Source organism: Hemiscyllium ocellatum, chromosome 26 (assembly GCF_020745735.1).
Source record: "Hemiscyllium ocellatum isolate sHemOce1 chromosome 26, sHemOce1.pat.X.cur, whole genome shotgun sequence".
Lineage (NCBI taxonomy): Eukaryota > Metazoa > Chordata > Chondrichthyes > Orectolobiformes > Hemiscylliidae > Hemiscyllium > Hemiscyllium ocellatum.
The window spans coordinates 4,907,342-4,931,394 of record NC_083426.1 but is presented as its reverse complement, the minus strand read 5'-3'; the positions used below and the strand labels follow the sequence as shown (position 1 = coordinate 4,931,394).

The window sequence follows — 24,053 nt, the reverse complement described above, 5'->3', positions numbered from 1 at the left end:
CAAAATATATTCACTGAAGAAAACGGTTTTCATCCTTATGATCCTAAAGATTTAATGAATTCAGCATGCTGATTCGTTGTTTGGCTCGCTGAATTGTAACGATACTCCCAAGAATTTCACACTGCAACATGGAAGAATGAAAACATATTCAACTACATCGAGAACATGGCGAACCCATCAAGCAGAAAAACAGCACTGGATTTTCCCAGAGTTCATTCTCAACATTTCTCAATGCCTTTTACTCTACAATGTCAGCAATTGTGAAGTGTGAACAAATTTTGAAGTATAGGAGGAGGAGTCATTCAGCCTGTTCCATTAGTCAATGCAATCATGGCTGATCATCCATACATCCCTTTATCTTTGGTAGTTTGATTTCTATTTTAAACACAGTCAATGACTGAGCGTACAGAGTCTTCTTGGGGTTGGTTTACAACCTTTTGAATAAAAGAAAATTCTCCTCATTAGGGTCATAAGTGACTTACCTATTATTTTGCAATTATATCTACTTGTTCTAGACTTCTAAGCAGGAGAAATTTCTTAACTGCATTTACCTTTCCTCCTCTTTTACGTATTTTAGAAGTTTCAATGAAATCATCTGTTGTTCCTCAATGCTAGAAAAACAGGCCCAGTTTATATGGAGTTTATAAGTAAGAATTCACTAATCATGAACTCAAACCCTCTTACAATAAAGGCCAATCTTAGGTCTTTTAATGCAGTTTACTTGCGTGTTTGCCTTCCTAATGAGGACACCCAGTACACATTTAGACTTTCAAACCACTTACTAAGAAACACACTGCACCTTTGTCTCTCTCTGAACAAAGTGGATATCGTCATTTTTCTGCATGATATTCCATGTTGTATATCTGTCATGTTCTTACTCACTAAGTCAGTCAAAAACCTCTTGAACCCAATTTGCATCTTCCCCGCAGCATCATTCTGCAAATATTACACACAGGCTCTGATTCCATAACACTGATATATCAAAGTCATCCTCCATATGAACCTGAAGGAGTGGCGCTCCGAAAGCTTGTGCTTCCAATTAAACCTGTTGGACTATAACCTGGTGCTGTGTGATTTTTAACTTTGTACACCCCAGTCCAACACCAGCATCTCCAAATCATCCTCCATATGCGCAAGGGCGCCATTCCTGAAAACTCCCTTGAATGATGAAATTCGAGAGTGTGGAGCTCATTAGACTAGATTCCCTACAGTGCAGAAACAGGCCCATCGACCCTCCCAAGAGTAACCCACCCAGATCCATTTCCCACTAACTAATGCACCTAGCACTATGGACAATTTACCACAGCCAATTCACCTGATTTGCACATCTTTGGACTGTGGGAGGAAACTGGAGACCCTGGAGGAAACCCACACAGACAGGCAAGAGACAGAGACAGTCACCCAAGTCTGAGAATCAAGCCTGGCACCCTGGTGCTGAGAGGCAGCAGTGCTAACCACTGAGCCACCATGCCACACCATTAAAGATACAGGTTAAAAATAGATTACAAATCATGTGTGAATTCTGTCGCAACTACCTTTTTGACATGGATAAGCAAGTCCGATAATGTGAATCCAGAGTATTATGTTGTGAACAGCTGGAATCAAAGCACTGACCCGTGAAGTATCCCAATAGTCAGAGCTTGCCATCATAAGAGGTTCTTTAAAAAACAAAGTTAAAAATCACACAACACCAGGTTATAGTCCAACAGGTTTAATTGGAAGCACACTAGCTTTCGGAGCGACGCTCCTTCATCAGCTGATAGTGGAGGGCTCAATCGTAACACAGAATTTATAGCAAAAATTTGCAGTGTGATGTAACTGAAATTATACATTGAAAAATTGATTGTCTGTTAAGCCTTTCATCTGTTAGAATACAGTGATAGTTTCACTTCTTTCATGTGTAAATCACAAAACCCTTTTTTTAAAAAAAGTTGCATTCTCGGGTTAGCTGTTAACAATGGTGATAGCTCGACCATAACCTAGTGTTGCGTGATTTTTAACTTTGTGCATCCTGCTCCATCACCGGTATCTCCAAATCATGTTTAAAAATCAAGAAACATTCAGCATTTATTACCCTTCCCAAAGTGCCTTTAGAAGATAGTGGCAAGTTGCCTTCTTAAACTGTTGCTGTCCATTTGATGTTGGCACACACAAACTGCTGTCCACAATATGGAGGAACCATGATATATTTCCAAGACAGGATGGTGCAAAGCTTGGAGAGGTGGTGGTGGTGTTCTCATGCATTTACAGCCTTTGTCCTACTAGATGGCGTTGGCCATGAGTTTGGAAGTGCAGTCACAGGAGCCTTTGACCTATTTATCCCTCCTGTTTTCTGCCGGTTGGGCCATTCCTTAATCCATGCCAGCATGTTATCTCCAGCCCCCGTGCTTTGCTAACAACACCGGAGAACTTTTATCAAAATTCCGAGTACCTAATGTCCACTAACACTCATCAATTCTGTTACTAACACCCTCGGAAGGCTCAAATCTGTTCATCAAATATCATTCATTTCCAGTTCACAAATCCATGCTGATTAAGCGCAATCACATTTATAACACGTGAACATTTTAACACCTGCAACATAAAAGTAATAGGTTTACGATACCAGTTTTATCTCTCCTTCCTTGTTTAAATGTGTGGGGACATTATATACCTTCTAATCTGCAAGAACTATTCCAAACATCAATAGAATTTTGTAAGACAGATAGATATTCCAAAGCACTCTCTTTCAACATTGAGATGCCAGATCGTGAGGACTTAATGACTTTCAATCCCATTTATTTCTCCAACAAAGCAATACCAATTTACTTCAATTCCTGATTGTACCAAGTCCCTTTTATCTCCAAATCTAGGAGATTTCTTATACCTTCCATACACAAGACAGATACAAAGCCAATAACTTAACTCGTCTGCTATTTCTCTTTTCCTCTCCATAAGTCGTCCCAACACTGCCTATTGGATACCACATTTGTCTTAGCCAAACTTACTGCTGAAATACTTATTGATGCTTTTAAATACTGTTATTTTCTTTGCTAGTCTCCATGTGTATCCTGTTCTCACTCTCGGATTATTTTTCCTCCTTTGCTGTATTTTAAAATCCTCCCAAATCTCAGGTTTGGGACTATTAGTGGCAAACGTATATACCTTTTCTTTCAATCATAGTGGATTCTGAACTTCCCTCATTAGTTATGGTTGACTTGCTTGGGTTTTTGTGCCTTGAAGTTTATACTTGCTGGAAATAATAATTCTCTAAGTATTATCCCTTGTTTGTGTACTGTCATCGTCTAATGTACTTTTTCAACCAATTACTCACATTCTGCTCTGGAAAACCGTTCTTAACACTTTCAAAAGGATAAGTGTTCATTCAGTTCAACTAAATTGTCTGCAGATTGAAATAACCCATCATTACTGCAGCATCCATGCTGCACATTTCTTTAATCTCCTCAGTGACACCACACTCAATAGATCATGATTGTTGGTAACTTATAACCAACTCCAACCAACATTTGCTATCCCTAGCTATTTCTCAGCTCCACCCAGACTGCAGAGTTTTACATCAAATCCAAAATTCTCCCTTCCCAATGGGCATATTCCATCCTTTATCATCAGGCAACACCATATCCATTTCCTTTTTTCCTGTCCTTTGTGATGTTGAATATCCTTTAATATTTGATTTCTAGTCTTGGTCGCACTGTGGCACTGTTTCTGCAATATTCAAAATACTACCAAGGCAGAACATGAAATGTTTTTGTTTAAGATGTCATCTGAAAGAAAGCATGATCGAGTTCTGACACTGCAATGTTATCTTTGTGCACAGAGATTGTCAGACTAGATTTTGGGCTAGGTCTTTGGAGGGGCCCTTGAATTCACAACCTTTGACTTGGCAACTATTCCTTAAACCATAGCTGATAAACTCAGCCTTTCTTAGGACTTCAAAGCTATCATTTTACCCCGATGTTCTTAACTTCAAAAAGAAGTGTGCTAGGAGTTAGTCAAGCAGTTTAATTTGTTTTTAAACATCAGTGATTCACAAAGCCAGTGTGTGTATGGTGATAGTGAAGTTATAAATACATACATAAATAATTGACTACACAAGTATAAGCAGCAGCAGTAAACTAACCTTGAAGAGCAGGTGGCTGCTATCAAAGACATGAGACTTCCTGGCCCAGAAGAAATGGTTTGATTTCTCCAATAAGATTTTTACTCAATAAGTGTTCAAGCTCAACTTCAAAGTGGCAATTTAATGAAAAATAAATTTGAGAAGTTAAGTGTTCACTAGTGCTCAGAAAGTCAATCTAATTTACATGGCAAAATGTAGTACATTGCACTGATCGTGTTGCCACAGATACAACTCCAAGGTCATGATCATCTCCTTCATTTTTCCTGAATGGGGAGAAATTAGAGATATCTGCACAAGTTCTCTAAAAGCAGACAAGAGGAGAGGGGTAAAGAGAGATTAATGAGCAACAAGATCCACCTGACAACAGCAATTGTGACTTATAGATGCATGTCATTGGGTGGAGTTATTCATACTCAGCCCCTGCAGTTGAGTCTTAACAGTGTGTAGAAGAACCACGTCCAAGTAATAACCTCAATACTTTATTTATATTAAAGCAATGCTGATAATAAAATCTTAATTTTCTTTCCAAAAATGCCAATTTTAATGTGCTTCAGAAGCTAAAGAAATAGATATTAACTTCATCATGACAAATGAGTCGGGTCATTTTTTGGGACTAAATACAATGGTAAATGAACCCAGGTTCTGCACTTGATGACCTTTAAAAACAAAACCTTTGAACAATTCAGTGTCCTAACAGACTGTCCTCCACTCATGACAAATTAGAACACAAGGTAATTTTATGACAAAGACAGCATTGAGACAGGATGCATTCAGGTACATGAATAGTAAAGGTTGGGAGGGAAATGGGCCAAATGCAGGCAAATTGGACTAGTTTAGTTTGAGAACATTGGTCTAACTAGTCCATGCTGACAAAGGGTCCATTTCCATGTTCTATGACTATCAAAAGTGCAAATAACTCAGGATGTGCTGCTGGCAATGATGAGATATGACAGAGCATCCACAAACAGTGGCAATTTTGATCAGTATTTTCAACTACTAACAGGCAAACTGTGCAGAAAATATATTTGCTCCCTCTGATTATAAAACTGATCATTCTACTATCAATAACAATACCTGCATACTACTCTATCAAAATCCTTCATGATTTTGAACAATTTTTAAATCTTTACTTTGTCTGTTCTATGGAGAATAATGTCAAATTCTCTCATCTCTCCAACTAAATGAAATCCTATATCCCTAGTGCAACAAACCAAGGACATCAAGCACACACCTCCTATCCCTATATACATAGCACTGTCCAACACAGTTCCGCATGTATATTCCCAAAAGAAAAAAAAAACTTTCAAAGGATACACTATCATATCGCAGGTAGAGAGAGAGAGAGGGCAAGAGAGCAAAGTAGGGTACAAACAGATATATCTTTCTATACACACACACGATCTCCAAGTTTACTTTTGATATTTAGCTGGGTGAGAGGGTGAACCATGAGCAGAATGCTGAGATGGCTCAGTGTGATTTGGACAAGTCGAGTGAGTGGGCAAATGCATGGCAGATGAAGCATAACGTGAGTAAAAGAGAGGTCATCCACTTTGGCAGCAAAAGAGGTAGGTAAATTATTGTTTGAATGGCGACAGATTGGGAAAAGGGCACATGTAAATGGGATCTGCGTGTCCATATGCACCAGTCACGGAAAGTAAGCATGCAGATACAGTAGACGGCGAAGACAACTCAGACGATAAATGGTATGTTGGCCAATAGTGCAGTTAGCAAGGCAGCTCCAGTATTTATGCACAGATACAATATAGGAATGGCAACAGTTGCAAGATTTGACAATAGATGACTAGGAGGGAAATTGGATGCGGTATATTTCATCCATTTTCTGCCCTTGCCCATCTAGATGGATTATAATCATCAAGTCCTTTATCTCATTTAGGAAACCCTCACACAGTTTAATGGAAAAACAATGTTCTGCAATACTGTATATAGATTCAAAAGACAAACAAATCTGGAAAATCTACATGTCCAATGGTACTCCATACAAATACTTATAATCTCCTGGCAAAGAGGAATTCCAATTATCAGTTGTAGACCCTGCTATCTCAAGCTGCACTAATTTACCTTCACTGAAAATACTCAAATCGACAAACTGTGGAGAAAATAGACAAGTTTTAAATTCCACACTTTTGTTGAAATGTCAAGCCATTCAAGAAAACTGCACCCTGCACTACAGTTATGATGCATAGTAAAACAATTTCCCACAACATAACAGCTCCAAAACTAAAAATAACACCATCCATTCCACTGATATAACACTTCCAAACTCTTAAGCAATGGTGTTAAGATAACACCAAGTTGGGGATAATTCATTGACAATGAATCATGTTCAGATTGTCCAACCTAATTCAGTCACCTAAGAAAAAGGAATTTTTATTCCATTTCTTACCCTCCTTAAAACCTGATGAGATAAAGGAAAATAGTTCCCAGATTATCTATATCAAAGTACTAGAAAGTCCATGTCTCCATACAAATGAAGATTCCCGTTATAAATTACAGCTATATTTATTATGGGCATTTCCTAAGTAAATGTGTCACACTGGAAATACATACTGCATTCCTCAGAGATTTCACAATGCTGCCACAATGCAGCTGTATTTAAACAAGTTTGCATAGATCATAACATAAAAAGTATAAATGTGGATGTTCAAAATTATAATCGAAACTTAAGGCTCGAATGAGGAAAGAAGGAAACAGAAACAAAGTGCCACAGAAACTGAGCAAGTTTAACAATTTGCAGAGAGAAACAGTGTTAACACGGAGTCAGAACAGAGAGAAAATGAAATCTGCATTCTAAGATAACATTTGAACTGAACTCCCAAACATTATGGGAAGTCCATCACACAAAATAACACTCTACCCATGCAAAACTAGTGTCATCCGCTCTTTTTCAACTCTATGTAGCATACCCAAAAATCTTATGGCATTTGAAGTTCAGTTGTCTTAATCTACAACTACACAATTTTTGCTCTAAGTTTTTCAACACCTCTTAAATCAAAGCACAACTCCACCTCATTTTGGTCAAGATTCTGGTCAATGTCCAAAAACCTATACAGCATCAAAACCTATTAGGTAACATTCCTGTGAAGGGCGAAGGAATATTTCACTGCAAAGTCTACATACATGCAAGTCCTTGTAGAAGCAAGCAATCAGAATTTGAGAAAATCAGCAAGTAGGTCTGACTCTTCAGTTCAGTTCTAAAGTAGGGTCACTGAACTTCATTCTGTTTCTCTCTCCACAGATGCAGCCATGCAACCTGCCAGGTTTCTCAGAGTTTGTTTCACATTTCCAGCAGTATTTGCCTTTTATTATCCAGATGCACTATGCTATCTACAGATCCAATGCCTGTAACGAGGCTGAGTTTACCATTTAGAAGAATTCCTTTCAAACTCATTTATGTATAAGTTGACTTGCCATAAAGAAGTTGTTTTCAAGTCAATTCAACCGAAATCATCCTCTGGCTTAAAATATTTAAAAGAAAGACGTTTTTTCAAGTAGTGACTCAATGCCGATTTCTTCCAGCACTTGTTCCAAACCCACACAATTCCATTATTCAAATTGATTTAAATGCTTCACATTCTAGTAGTTTAAAAAAATCTACGAGCACTCTTCTAAAACTGAAACATGTTGACAATTTGTCTCAAAGGTAAGCCCTTCGCTGTGCTGGAGAGCGTAGCCATACAGGTATATTGCAGCCAGTCATTGACACAGCAAAGTTCTGACAAGATTCTCACAAACAGGGTCACAAGATCGAACAGTCTCACCATAACCATTAGTTCTGCCCAGGATTGTGGAGAGAGATTGTTCATCCTAATACCAGAGGAACAGGAGATACTTGAGCCACAAGCTGAAGTACTGATATTGATGAGTGTGATAACATCTGGTAGCAGGCTTATAATCCACTAGACATGATATTCTGAAGATCTGAGAGAGCAAGGGACAGCAAGTCAACATGGAAAAGCTGTACTACAAAAGAACAAGTCGTGGTAAAGATGGAGTAAGAGGCACCCTTGGTCTACCAAGAGTTAGCTCTCAGAACTAATTCTTTACCCTACTCATACTTTCTGCAATCCCAAGAAGAGAGATGGGAACATTATTCAGAATAAAACAATGGAGCTAGTTAATAATAAACAAAAATAACGAAAACGTTGGCGCTCACAATGCAACATGCTTCCCAGCTTAGGTAAGCACCTTGTGAAACAATATCATGTTGTAACTATCAAATGCAATAGGCAATTTACTAATAGCAAACTTCTCACTTCTGTCTTCAAATACAATTTAGAAATCGCCTGTTTGACAGTTAATCAAAACATAGGAAACTAACTATGTTTTCAATCAGCTTAGTAAAATGCGAATTACAACAACTGCCTAAATAATCTGTGAATATTTAGTCTTGCACGCATTGTGGTGCAATAGCTGTGCCCCTGCCTCAAAGCCAGAAGTTCTGCATTCAAGTCTTACTTCAGGCCTTGATGGTCACAGAAGTCACATTCATCATGCTTTCAAGCAGGTTGACGATCAACCTGGCAAGCCCTTCTGAAACTTCAATGGCAGGCTGTGAGAGAGGGAAATGACGTCTGTTTACCCACAGTTGATGCCATGACACATCTCAAGGGACAGCCTCTAACAACAGGCTAGTCACCTGTCCCAAGAATATCATGGCCATGGAAATGGACACATCCATGTGCTTTGTAAAGCTCATATACCTTAAGGCATGAAAGAGAATATTTAGTCTTGCACCAACTGCTCTGTACTTTCAGTGATTGAGGAATACTAATATAATCTATTCACTGACATTTATTCAATGACAATATACGCTGTTTCCTATGACAGTATCAGACGATAAAAGCGCCTGCAGCACTGTCATACCATAAACATTAAAGTAGTGTTATAACAGGTACAACAAAGAAATTCACAAGCCACTAATGTGTCCTGAGGGACAGCAGAACAGAAAACAATTCCCAACTGCATAAAACACAAAACTCCAAGAGTTGCACACATGCATCACAAGTCCCAGATGTGTCTCAAATAAGAATATGCAGAAAGGCAGTGAGCAAACTGTAAGGCAATGTTTAAGTTCAAATAATCTAGATTTTTGAATCATTGATAGTCACACCTAAGGTGCCGGAAGACTGGAGGTTGGCTAACGTGGTGCCACTGTTGAAGAAAGATGGTTAAGGACAAGCCAGGGAACTATAGATCAGTGAGCCTGACGCAGTGGTGGGCAAGCTGTTTGATGGAGTCCTGAGGAACAGGATGCACATGTATTTGGAAAGGCAAGAAGTGATTAGGAATACTCAACAAAGTTTTGAGGCATGATATCCCACGCACACAAACTTGATTGGAGTTTTTTGAAGAAATAACAACAGGATTGATGAGAGCAGAGTGGTAGACGTGATCTATATGGACTTCAGTAAAGTATATGACAAGGTTCCCCATGGGAGGCTACTTAGCAAGATTAGATCTCACGGAATACAGGGAGAACTAGCCATTTGGATACAGAACTGGCTCAAAGGTAGAAGACAGAGGGTGGTGGTGGAAGGCTGTTTTTCAGACTGGAGGCCAGTGACCAGTGGAGTGCCACAAGGATCAGTGCTGGGTCCACTACTTTTTGTCATTTATATAAATGATTTGGATATGAGCATAGGAGGCATAGTTAGCAAGTTTGCAGATAACACCAAAACTGGTGGTGTAGTGGACAGTGAAGAGGATTACCTCAGACTACAACAGGATCTTGATCAGATGGGCCAATGGGCTGAGAAGTGGCATGGGAAGTTTAATTTAGATAAATGCGAGGTGCTGTATTTTGGGAAAGCAAATCTGATCATTAAGTGTACAAGTCCTGCTAAGGTCCTAGGGACTGTTGCTGAACAAAGAGACCTTGGAGTGCAGGTTCATAGCTCCTTGAAAGTGGAGTCGCAGGTAGATAGGATAGTGAAGGGGGCGTTTGGTATGCTTTCCTTTATTGGTCAGAGTATTGAGTACAGGAATTGGGAGGTCATGTTGCGGATGTACAGGGCATTGGTTAGGTACTGTTGGAATATTGCGTGCAATTCTAGTCTCCTTCCAATCAGAAGGAAGGATGTTGTGAAACCTGAAAGGGTTCAGAAAAGATTTACAAGGATGTTGCCAGGGTCGGAGGGTTTGAGCTATAGGGAGAGGTTGAACAGGCTGGGCATTTTTTCCCTGGAGCGTCAGAGATTGAGGGGTGACCTTACAGAGGTTTATAAAATCATGGAGGAGCATGGATAGTATAAATAGACAAGGTCTTTTCCCCAAGGTGACGAGTCCAGAACTAGAGGGCATAGGTTTAGGGCGAGAGGGGAAAGATATAAAAAAGACCGAATGGGTAACTTTTTCATGCAGAGAGTGGTGAGCGAATGGAATGGGCTGCCAAGTGGTAAAGGTTTGTACAATTGCAATATTTAAAAGGCAACTGGATGGGTATATGAATAGGAAGGGTTTGGAGGGATATGGGCCGAGTGCTGGCAGGTGGAGCTAGGTTAGGTTGGGATATCTGGTCAGCATGGATGAGTTAGACTGAACAGTCTGTTTCCATGCTGTACATCTTGATGACTCTCTAACTCTTAATGACAAATATTACCGATGATAGAGACCACCAAAATTTTATTCAAGCCACCCTCAAACTAAAATATGATGCTTTGTTGCAGACATCTGCAGCAATCCTACTGATCAATCACAGATTCTGGGGGAAATTAATCTGTAGACATACTCTTCAAATAAACATTCAAGCACATCCTGAACAAGTTAACTCATCACGGGTGCATAACTTCACCAGTTATATTTAATTTTAGCCAATAGAACAAGTGACCCAAAAACAAGGAACATAGCAGGTTAATCAACAATACACAAATACCAGCAAAAAAAAACCACAACAGATTCAAGAATCCACCCTTTAAAAATCCTTGTAGGAAACAGGCTCACGTTAGTGAACAGCTGCTTTCTAATTATACAGTTGCAACATGGAGCAGAACAGATTTGCAAAAGCCTTGGGGTATGACTACATACAAATTAACAAAATATTTTGTCAGAAAAATCACAGGGAATGGTAAGCAGAGCATTCCAAAATTACGTGTATAATAGCCGTAGCAACTTGTGAAGCACTAGAAATTGAGAATGTTCTTTTCTGACCAGTAAGTTAAAAATTCAGAAATAGACTGGTTTTGGGCTTCAAGATCTCAATTTTAGTAGTTCTGCGACATATCCCATGAGAATAAATTTATTATATACTGGCTGCCTGAAAATGAGCTGATAAGGTGATCGTTGGGACTTGCTGATAATTCAAACATGCTTCATCTGGTACGATTGGAACAGGTGGTGTTTCCAGAACCATAAACATTGTCGTCTTCTGAGACAATCACTTAAGACTGAGGGCCAGTCACAAAGTTTTAAAATTCTCTACCCCAAAGAGCTGTGGAAGCTCACAGTTAAAAGTCTGCTCAAGACAGAGAGCAATTGATTTCTAAATAATAATGACTTCAAGGGATATGGAGAAAACTCAGGAAACGGATGTTGAGGAAGGTAATCAGCCATGATTTAGAACAGCAAAGTATTGGACACAGTTTTGGTCTCCTTGTGCAAGAAAAAATTTACTTCACACAGTTCAGCAAAGGTTCACCACACTGATTCCTGAGATGTAGGTTTATCATGAAGAGATTGCATTCACTAGAGTTTAGAACAATGAGAGAAGATCACATTGAAATGTATTCAAAATTCTGACAAGACTGAATAGATTCAATGGGGGCATGAAGTTTCCTCTAGGCAAACGTGAGGACTGCAGATGCTGGAAACCAGAGTTTAGAGTGGTGCCGGAAAAGCACAGCAGGTCAGGCAGCATCCGAGGAGCAGGAAAAATCGACGTTTTGGGCAAAACCCCTTCATCAAGAATAGAGGCAGGGTGCCAGCAGGGTGGAGAGATAAATTAGAGGGGGGTGGGGGGTGAGGAGAAAGTAGCATAGAGTACAATAGGTGAATGGAGGTGGGGATGGGAGTGATAGGTCAGAGGGGAGGGTGGGGGAAGGTAGCAAAGAGTAAAATGGGTGGGGATGAAGGTGATAGGTCAGATAGCTGGAAAGGAAGTAGGCAGGTAGGACAGGTCATGAGGACGGTGCTGAGCTGGAAGGTTGGAACTGGGGTGAGATGGGGAAAGGGGAAGTGAGAAAACTGGTGAAGTCCACATTGATGCCCTGGGGTTGAAATGTTCCGAGGCGGAAGATGAGGCATTCCTCTTCCAGGCGTCAGGTGGTGAGGGAGCAGTGGTGAAGGAGGCCCAGGACCTGCATGTCCTCGACAGAGTGGGAGGGGGAGTTGAAATGTTAGGCCACAGGGCGGTGGGGTTGATTGTTGCGGGTGTCCGGAGATGTTCCCTAAAGTGCTCTGTTAGGAGGCGTCCAGTCTCCCCAACGTAGAGGAGACCACATTGGGAGCAACAGATAGGGTTAAGAAAACAATTCTGAAGTCAGTAAGATTGAAATGGGGAGAAATCTCTTCACATAGTGTGAATAATCTGTCGAATTCTCTAAAGATGTGGACGGCATCACTGAATAGCCAATGAAAATCTATTTCTTCAATATAAAGGTGTCAAGGGGTATGGGGATGGAGTGGGAGCATGGTGTTAAAATACAGCATCAGCTCTGATGATATTGAATGGCCAATTCATCTAATGAACTGTGGTAAATGTTCATTCAGCAACTATACACATTTCAAGTGAAATACTGTGTCTCTATTATGATTTATATTCTATTCTCCTGAACAATCTTTTGTTTTTCAGAAACTGGAATGTAGACACCAAGGGTGATGAAGCTTGCATCTATAAAATGCCTTCCATGAATTCAGGATATCCCAAAGCACTTCATAGCACCAAGTACTTCTGAAGAACAGAAAAGGCTGTTAATCTCTAGCAAGTCAGGCAGCATCTATGGTGAGAGTTAAGGGTTCCGTGAGCTCTCGACCTGAAACGTTAACTGTTTCTTTCCGAAAGTGCTGCCTGTTCAGACAGTATATTTACTTTTTCCTTTTCATATTTCCATACTGCATCAGCAAATTCTGTTGAAATAGCATAGCCGTTGTTGTCATGGAAGGACAACGCTAGAATAGCAGACAGCAATAAAATCAAAATAGAATAATCGCAGTAAATTCAGAAATATGAGCAGCCAACCTCGTGGCTATATACCAACGCACTTAAAAGGATTTCCTGTAACTAAGTAAAAGCAGATTCTCGTTCTGTTTTCTCCACTTGTTTTCCAGGAGCAAATCAAAAGCGAACACAGCTTTCTCCCACACTTCTTTTTTCCCCCAGTCATTTCTGCCAGTTTTTAGGAAGGAGGCGTGGCACAGGAACAAAGATCGCCGCCTTCCACAAACGAGAACTAGTAACCAAAACTGGCGAGCAATGCAGCAAGCCGTAATGGCTTGCCACAAAATGGAAGCGTTTCAGTCAGGGACGGGCACGGTTTTAATCCAAGACTCCCAGCCTCAGAGACCTGCAAAAGAGAAGCACATGGCTTGCACATTTCCCTAGCTCACTTAGCCAGAGCTCTCAGTGAAACCATTTTGAACAGACACGTCATTCTGTGCAAATTAATTATGCGTAACAAAAAATGCAGTCCTTCCAATCGATCAGATGACTCTTTTTAAAATTATATTCATGTGTACATATAAAACGTTCCGTTTGCCGCGGGGACAATACCTACAGGAAGAGTCGGCGTTGAACATCGTCTGGCGTAGGTGCAAAAACCAAACAAGTCGGAAAATCCACGCAAAGGGAGAAAATTAGACCCTAGTAGACGCTCTATTTCTGAGCCACAGGAGCCTCCGAACTCTCGGGCAGGCACAGAACTGCAGAGGGGTCTATGCCTCTCCTCTGAATGGCGATGGAAATGAAACCGAGTGAGACTGGAGAAAGAGAAAGGGAGGGAAGGAAAAGGGGGGCGTTGTTACTTTGCGCTCTTACTTTACAGAAGAAGCAGAGTCACAAACACACAGGAGGTTGAGAGCGAGCTGATGTTGGAGGAAGAGGAGGGTCTGTTAGAGCAGACCGAGGCAATGACACGTACAGACAGCCAAATATCTGAAACTGATAGGAAACACAAACACTGTGGGCAGCGCATGACGCAAAACGCACAGGAGGGAGGAAGGGAGACTACAGCCACGTTTGCTGTCTGCTTATAGACAAAACACTCTTTCACCAAGCTATCTCAATACAAAAATAAAACGACACCTGGTTGAAAATGACCGTTGTGATGCTATCCCTAAAGGCTGAAGTGGTCGATGAAATGCGGTACTGAGCCACACGTAGCAAGCTGCTAAAGCTCTTTTGCTTCACAGTCTATTCTCAGCTGGACGATAGCAACAGTCAGTTAGCCATTTAGAGTTTTCGGAATCTCGTATTTCAGATCTCTTCCGAGTTTACTGACCTGAATCAAATATCCTTACAGCAAAGATAATCAGTCGACTCTTGGTGTCTATGGCCAGCCTATCAATTCATCCCACTGCCCTGCTGTTCTATACCTTTTCAACTATTTATCCAATTGAGTTAATATTGAATATGTTTCCATTATCTTGTCAGACAACATGTTTCAGACCTGGTTACCACATAATAGCAGAACATAATTGCTCCAGAGAGTACTGAAGAATGTTGCTTTACAAGAATTGTTTAAATTGCAGCTATGGGGAAAAATGGGATAAGTCGAGGGTTGTTTTCCTTCGAACAGAGGCAGCCCAGCGGTGATTTAACTGAAGTGCACATGATAATTAAGGTTTGGATCGAGCAAACAGGTCAATTACACGGGTATAAGGTGATTGGTACAAAGATGAGCGGGTACATGAGGTAAAAAAATGTTTACCCAGAAAATGGGACATGTCTGGAACTTACCACCAGTTTGGTGTTGAGGCACAAACCTGCACCTCATCTAAAAGAACCTGGATCTGTACCTAAAGCAATGGAACATGCAAGGCTATGAAACAGGGGTCGGAAAGTGAATTACAATGGGCGACTGGTTTATTTAGCTAGTCCAGACACACTCAGCTCAACAAACTTTTTCTATGGTTCTATAATAACGAATTATTGATTTCAAAAACAATTCTCAACTTCCCTTTTTTTCATCTTCAATCTGGCTATCCTAGTTACAAACACTCTCACCAGTGACTCAAATACTAGAAATTTTGAAAATCTCTAAAATCATCCGTGCTCCAAGTAGGACATTAGCTTCGTAGTCTTGAAGTAATTTAATTGAAGTGATAGGACAACTTTCAAAACCAATAATTTGGGGCAAAATGAATCATCAGTTGGTCAAAAATATGAAATAGTACAGATTGCTTATGGGAAAAAAAACTGATTCATTTGATGGAGTTTTTTGATGAGGTTACAGTTGAGGGTAATGTTGATGCGGTTTACATAGACTTCAAAAAGACATTTAATACGATGTTGCATCATGGAATTGTGAGCAAAGTTAGAGTTCATGAAATAAAAGGGACAGCAGTCAAATGACTACAAAATAGGTTTAGTACCAGAAAACAGCAGCAGTTAAAGGGATTTTTTTTCTCACTTTGGAGGAATGTGCATCATGGAGATCCCCGTTCTTCAATGTTGAAAACATTGCTGTTCCTGATTCATGCTAGGAGTGCAGGGCACAATTTCAAAATATGCTAAATATACAAAAGGCAGAAGCATTGTGAACTGTGATGAGGACAGTATACAACTTTAACAGGGGTTAAGCAAGTTGATCAAATTGGCACATATGGCAGTTGAGTGGGAAGTGATTATTTTGATAGAAAGAAAATGGAGAGACAATAAAAAGTAGAGGACACAATTCAAAGGAGAAAAGGGTCCTGGGTATACATTCAAGGTTATTAAAGAGCGTAGAGGAGTTAGTTGAGTGGTTAACAAAGCTTCATTAATTCTTAATTCTGAACTTCATTAATGAGGTTAGAGTACAAGACCAAGTTAGGCATGTTGAACTGGTAACGCATAATAATCAGCCTCAGCTAGAATGTTACATCCAACTTCTGATGCTGGACTTTAGGGAAGATGTAAAGGCACTGGATAGGATGGAGAAAAGGTCCAGGAGAATCATTCCAGGGATGAGGAACTTCAGTTACTAAGATAGGAAAAGTTAAAACTGTTTTCCTTGGAGAAAAAAGAAGCTTAGAACAGATTTCATAGTATGTTTACAAATACGTGAGGAGTCGAGACAGAGAAGGCCACAGGGAAGTGGCTCTTGGTGAAGTGTGCATTCAGAGAGCCAGTGCAAATATGACAGGCCAATGGCCTCCTTCTGCACTGCAACATTTGTGTGACTCTGAAGTCTTTCAGCCAATCTGGCAAATGATCTCTCCACCCTCTCCAAGGGGAGTTGAGGATGCTGATCACAGTTTCAGCAGTATAATTTGCACTGAGACCAAAGAAGGAAATTTATCAGTCAACATTTCCAAACCAATCTGCATAAGTGATTCCATGGAAAGTTGATGTGTGAATACTGGCTGATGGTTAGCCCAAACCCTAATGTGATAGCTCCACAGAGGAACAGGCAGCCAACCTGCCCAACCCTTCAGGGGGTTGCGATGGCTGAGTGGCATTATCACTAGTCTGTTAATCCAGAGACCAGGTAATGTTTTGGGGACCTGGTTTGAATACCACCATGGCAGATGGTGGAATTTGAATTCAATAAATATCTGTAATTAAGATTCTAATGACCACTATAAATTCATTGCCAATTGACAGATAAACCTATTTAGTTCACTAAATGTCCTTTAGAGAAGGAAACTGCCATCTTTACGTGGTCTAGCCTACATGTGACTCCAAACCCACAACAAACTGGTTGACTCTTGACTGCCCTCTGGACAATAAATTCTGCCTAGCTAGCAACGCCCTCATGCTGTTAAAGAAACCAGTATAAAGTATACGGAATGAGAAGCCAGACAGGCAATATCTGCAGCACTGTTAGCCAATGTGTGACTTGTCATCTCTGGGAAAGAGAAAAATTAAACAGGGAAACCATTTTAGTTTGATACAAAAACAGAAATTGCTGAAAAAACTCAGGTCTGTCAGCATCTGTGGAAAGAAAGAGTTTCTGCTGAGGTTTTCCAGCAATTTCTGTTTTGTTTCTGATTTCCAGCAGCCGCAGTTCTTTCATTTTTTTAAGTTAATTTGATACTTTGTTTGAATTATGTACATGCTGGGTGGATGATGGCAAAGTTACAATTTCTATTGAAATATTAATGTTGCTGGCTTTCATGAAAGATATTTATGAACATACCATCTTGTTAGTGCATACAGTAATTGGGACGCTGACACTGAGAACCTGTGCCTGTTGATAAATTAGCTAACTACTGAGAATTTGCAAACTGTAGTCTAACTAAGATATACTGACTAGGACAGGATAAGAATTGCAATATACAGAAGTTTCACAATCCATTTCATCACCAGTTCCTCAATTATTTTGCTTTTTGGACACTACAGGAAGAATCGATGCTGAACATCGTCTGGCATTGTTGCTAGAACCAAACAAGTCGGAAGATCCAGACAAAAGGGTGATAATAAGACCCTCCATTTCTGAGCCACAGCAGCCTCTGCGATCTCTAAGGCAGGCACAGAACCGCGGTCTATGCCTCTCCTCTGAATGGCAATGGAAATGAAACCAAGTGAGATTGGATAAAGAGAAAGGGAGAGAAGGAAAGGGGGGGGGGGGGGGGGGGGGTGCTGTTTCTTTGCGCTCTTACTTTACAGAAGAAGCAGAGTCACAAACACACGGGAGGTTGAGAGCGAGCTGATGTTGGAGAAAGAGGAGGGTCTGTTCGAGCAAAACTGCTAAATTTGGAATCAATAATTTCTCATTTCACCAGCACAGCAAATCTTAGAATTACAAAAGCCCCACCACATTCAGCTCACTGTGCCTATGCCAACTCTTTGCTCGAGTAAGTTAGCACTAATCTTAACTGCCTTCTCTCTCCAGCCACAGCACCAGAATCTTTCCCTGCTCCAAATATTTATTCAACTTTGTTTGACACTCTGTTAATCATTTTCTGAGGGAAAGCATTTCATGCTTTGGTCATCCTAGTTTCCCAATTCATCCTATCAAAACCCCTTTTGAAATAAAAATGATCAAAAATCAAAATTCAAATTAAGTGCAGAATGAGCACATCACTGTATTGTGCAGAGTTGACTCCATGATTAATGCAAAGTGGAGTGATGTGAAGAATAGAAATATTCAAGGCTACAAGGCAGGGCACTGAGGGTGATTCTAAAGAGCTAGCACAAACCAAACGGCCAAAAACTCCCCTTCTGGGCGATACACCTCTATGGTGATTTAGAAGAACCTTTCACACACTAATTTATGAGACATTCTGTGGTTATTAGAATCAGAGATTGTGGCCAGACTACTACACAAACTGACTTCAGTGAGAAAGAGCAAACGCTCCATTAGTTTCAGGAGTGAAGCTTCTCAGTGAGGCTAAATGAATAAAATGTAGGGGATAAATATTTCCAAAGAAAGATGTTCATGGTTACAGGTTTTATGCATGATCAGCTACATCATAGTCTCTGAGCAATTATTCAATTTGGAACTTAGCTTCCTAGATTACAACATAAAGTGCATTGGCATAAAACAAAGTGCTGGAAAAATGCAGCAGGTCTGGAGAGGAAAACAGTGAACATTTCAAGTTCAATGACCCTTTCTCAGAACTGACCTGACATGTCCAGCAGTTGTAAAAAATGCTATATATTGGCAAAGCTGAACAGATTGGTACATCAAGGTTCAGAGATGGTTTTCAAAATCAACATATTTCCAATAATAATACACAATGGAACTGCACTCGCCATGAATAACATCACAATTGAGTTTAATTCCAATCTCAAGACCAAAATACCTGCACAGGATTTACAAAGGAACAGCTCACTTAGCTCACGTGATCTATGCTGATGTGATATGTTCCACATATGCTCCCCCTTCTTTTTTAAACAAGCAAATTGGGTATATACTCTGCAATTTAGAAGAATGAAAGGTGATCTCCTTGAAATATGTGAGAACCTGAAGTGATTTGGCAGATTTGACACACAGGTTAACTCCCCGGGCTGGAAATCTTACATTATTAATCTGAAAAGTCAATTTTGGTTTTCATTTCACAGATGTTGCCTGACCTGAGTATTTCTAGCATTGTCTGGTTTACTTTCATTTGTCCAACAACCAATGTTTTGTTTTTCTGTCAATGTAACTTTTTATTCCTTTCACCACATATTTATCTAGTTAAGTGTACATGTGCCCTATAATTCAGCCACTGCATGGTACAACATTCCACATTGCCACCACTTTCTGGGTAAAAACATTTCCCTGGAGATTCATTAAACTTATTCCTATCTGTCTTATACACATGATCTCCAGTTTTGGACATTTCTTGAAGTAGAAATATCATCCTCTCTGTATGCATTTTTAAAAATTTGTTTGGGGCAGCATGGTGGTTCAGTGGTTAGTACTGCTGCATCACAATACCAGGGACCAGGATGTGATTCCACCCTTGGGTGTCTGTATGTGTGGAGTTTGCACATTATCCCCATGTCTATGGCGGTTTCCTTCAGGTGTTCCAGTTTCCTCCCAGAGTTCAAAGATGTGAAAGTTGGGTGGACTGGCAGAGGGAAATGCAGGATAACAAGGATAAGGTAGGAGGTAGGTCTGTATGGACTTGATGGGCTGAATGGCCTGCTTCCACACTCTAGGGATGCTATGAATCTTTCGGTCAGCCCTCAGCATTCTTGGTCCTGGTATCATCTTTGTCAATCTTATTTGCATCTATCTTCTCAACTACTGTATATCCTTATGTAATATGGGGACAGGAGAAAGTGAGGACTGCAGATACTGGAGATCAGAGCTGAAAAATGTGTTGCTGGAAAAGCGCAGCAGGTTAGGCAGCATCCAAGGGACAGGAGAATCGACGTTTTGGGCATAAGCCCTTCTTCAGGAATGAGGAAGGTGTGCCAAGCAGGCTAAGATGAAAGGTAGGGAGGAGGGACTTGGGGGAGGGGCGTTGGGAATGCGATAGGTGGAAGGAGGTTAAGATGAGGGTGATAGGCCAGAGAGGGGTTGGGGACGGAGAGGTCAGGAAGAAGATTGCAGGTCAAGAGGGCGGTGCTGAGTCCGAGGATTGGGACTGAGAAAAGGTGGGGGAAGGGGAAATGAGGAAGCTGGAGAAATCTGCAGTCATCCCTTGTGGTTGTAATATAGGGACAGAACTGTCACAATCCCAATCGACAAATTTCTAAGCGTGATCTAATTATAGTTTTGCACGAGATTAAGAATTTCTCTGCTTTTCAATTCAACTCCTCAGGAAGTAAGTCCTTTACTTGTTGTCATCCGTTCTGATAAAGAACAATTGATCTGAAATGTTAACTGAGTTTCTCTCCACAGATGCTGCTGTTGAGTATTTCCAATATTTTCTGTCATCTGTACTGTCTTGTTAACTTGTGTTGCTACTTTTAATGATTGGCAAGCCTGTTGTCCAAGATCCAGAAGCTCCTTGCTTTTCAAAGAAGAATGTCAATTACATATTGACAACAAAATGCACCCTCCCGTAACCACACTGCAGTAGACCTCTGGCTGATATTCTGTGATCACCAGTGCGTGTTTCATCACTCTAAAAATAACTAACTTTATTCGAGGGGAGGTGGTACAGGATAAGTAAATTGTGTAATTGTGGACACATGGAACCTTTCCCCCAGCCGGAGAACTGAGAACAAAGAAAAATGAGCCCTCCTGAAGAGGAAAGTGAAAGAAATAAAAAATACTGTGCTCACAGTTGCTCTTCCCATCAGAAATGGGAAGTAAATTCAAACATGTCATGCTATTAACACATCTTGTTGAGTTGCGAGACCAGATCTGGCAGGTCACTTTAAGAAGAATACACATGCTTTGCATGGAGCAGAACAAAAAAAATCAGCAGCTGATATTTCGTTTGAAGAAGTTGACGAATGAGAATTTGAAAGAAGATACATACTCTGAAGATTAGGGTCAAAAGGATGAACTCCCATAAATAACAGGTTCAATGACCCAAATAACTAATTACTGGAAACAATACATATAAACAGGATTAGGCCATGCCATTCTATTGTGACGATCATCCATTTCAATGCCATTGTGTCCCCACTCTACACATACTCTTTTGACAGATTCTTAATACCAGTTACAATCTCTACTTTAAACAGACTCAGTGACTGAGTCGCCACAGTCCTCTAGAGCAGAGAATTCCAAAGATTAAGACCCTCTGAATAAACAAACATTCTCATCTTGATCCAGAGTTGGTACCCTTTGATTCTGAAACCGTTTCCCTTGGTTTCATAATCAACAGGGGAAATATTTTTCTTGCATCTACCTTATCTGTTACTTGAAGCAATTTGTCAGTTTCAAATGAGATCATTTCTCATTCTTCAAAACTCTGGAGAATACAGGCCCAATTTCCCCACTCTCGCTGTCTGAATAGTCCCTGCCATCCCAGGAACAAGTCTAGAGAACCTTTTTTCTATATTTTCCACTCATTGAATGTGAAGGACCTTTGGAAAATAGTATACACAAATTCAGACCTGAGCATAGGTCAGCGTCATCCACAATGGAGAGAATCAGAAAATAACTAATAAAAAAACTCTTCAATACAAGTTACATCACATTCAACATGACAGATTTTTTCATGTTTCAGTTTTTCCAGCCAATAGATTTGAAATAAAACAACATTAGTTCACGAGAAACAACTAAAATACAAGAATTGCAATAATACATAATTCCACACAGCATCTTCAGGGAAAACAAAAACACAGTGATTGAGTTACCACTCCATTGTGCTCAGTGTTGAACACATAGTTTCATTGGTCAACCTTTTATTGGTCAACTATACGGGCTTGTGAGCTGAGGAGGCCGATGAAAGAACAGCTGATTAAAGACAGCTGTCCCATTTCAAAATTCCAGGCACATCATTAATTTCAAAGTCAGACAGTTTCATTTAAGTAACACGTTTCATTTTTTAATATTATAAATATTTCACAACCAAATAATTACTCCTGAGTAAGTATATTCACTATTATTTAGGCCAATGTAATAAGATGAGTTGATCTGTTTTGATGTTGAAGACAGTGGAAGAACGTTCCTGCTCTTCCTCAAATAATACCATTGAATCTTTGATATCCACTCACACAGAAAGGCAGCATCTTGGATTTAATTTTTCATTCAAAAGACAACATCTCCAACAATACGACATTTCCTCCATACTGAACTGAAATGTTCATGCAAAGTATATGCTCAAGTCTCTGGGGAAACATGACAGAGTGGACAAGTAGTCCAGAGATGGTTGAGAATGCTCAACGAACATGGATTCAAATCCCATCACTGCAGTTGTTAGAAAATGAGTTTAAAAATCTGAAATTCAAAGCTAGTTTCAGTAATGTTGATCGTAAAACTTATCTGGTTCACCAACATCGTTCAGGGAAAGAAATCCACCATCATTGTGGTCTGGCCTACATGTTACTCCAGACTCTTAGCAATGCATTTAACTCTTAATTGCTTGCTGAAATGGGGACAGTGATAAAAAGTTTCCAATGTTTATACAATCCCATATTGCTGAATGTTGTATTTATTCTCCAATACTGATGAATGTATCACCATGATAGAATGCCTGATCATGTCCTGGATGATGGAGAGTTTTCTAACACATTCCCAGTCACAAAGTGAGTGAAGTGAGGCCATGTATTGGCTCCTATCCAATTCAGCACGACGTTCTCTGACATACTTTCAAAAGCATTGAGTTAATAAAAGTGGCACCCAGATTAGACGTCCCAAAAATGGCAAAGTCTTCAATGTGAGAAGGCTTCAAGCCAAGGCCATTATGCATGAAACTGTTTTGTGACCTGCTTTTCACCTTTGATCATGTCTTCAGTGCCTGTTCAGAACAAGAAATGCAACATAGCATATATTGCTTCTCACCTACATATGGTAACACCAATCTCATCTTTGAATGGGGCAGGGGTAGCTCATTTAGTTGGACACCTGGTTGGTAATGCAAAGTTTTTTTATTCCTTTGGTGGGATGTGAATGTCATTGGCTGGCTGGCCAGAATTTATTGTCCATCCCTCGTTGCCCTTGAGAAGGTGATGGTGAGCTGCTTTCTTGAACTACTGACATCAGTCATGAGCCAGTTGTTGGAGGGAATCCTGAGGGACAGGATGTACATGTATTTGGAAAGGCAAGGACTGATTAGGGATAGTCAACATGGTTTTGTGCATGGGAAACCATGTCTCACAAATTTGATTGAGTTTTTTGAAGATGGAACGCAGAGGATTGATGAGGGCAGAGCGGTAGATGTAATCTATATGGACTTTAGTAAGGTGTTTGACAAGGTTCCCCATGGGAGACTGATTAGCAAGGTTAGATTTCACGGAATACAGGGAGAACTAGCCATTTGGATACAGAACTGGCTCAAAGGGAGAAGACAGAGGGTGGTGGTGGAGGGTTGTTTTTCAGACTGGAGGCCTGTGACCAGTGGAGTGCCACAAGGATCGGTGCTGGGTCCACTACTTTTTGTCATTTACATAAATGATTTGGATGTAAGCATAAGAGGTATAGTTAATAAGTTTGCAGATGACACCAAAATTGGAGGTGTAGTGGACAGTGAAGAAGGTTACCTCAGAGTACAACAGGATCTTGACCAGATGGCCAATGGGCTGAGAAGTGGCAAATGGAGTTTAATTCAGATAAATGCGAGGTGCTGCATTTTGGGAAAGCAAATCTTAGCAGGACTTGTACACTTAATGGTAAGGTCCTAGGGAATGTTGCTGAACAAAGAGATCTTGGAGTGCAGGTTCATAGCTCCTTGAAAGTGGAGTCGCAGTTAGATGGGATAGTGAAAAAGGCATTTGGTATGCTGT

General features: G+C 40.3%; 1 protein-coding gene across 4 annotated transcripts in view; it reads right to left on the bottom strand.

Moving 5' to 3' along the window:
- Positions 1-24,053, bottom strand: part of LOC132828305 (suppressor of tumorigenicity 7 protein homolog) — a 164,870-nt gene that overhangs the window by 124,516 nt on the left and 16,301 nt on the right. The window contains exon 1 of one of the 4 annotated variants that reach the window (XM_060845292.1): positions 13,845-14,064. The exons of 2 other annotated variants lie outside the window; for them this stretch is intronic. Coding sequence is in view for 1 of the 2 variants with exons in the window: in XM_060845290.1 (XP_060701273.1) it covers positions 13,849-13,870 (22 nt within the window). In the remaining variant the exon portion in view is untranslated. Of the gene's footprint in view, positions 1-13,844; positions 14,065-24,053 lie in introns of those variants that run through there. One more of the 4 variants, XM_060845290.1, reaches the window with a different exon arrangement.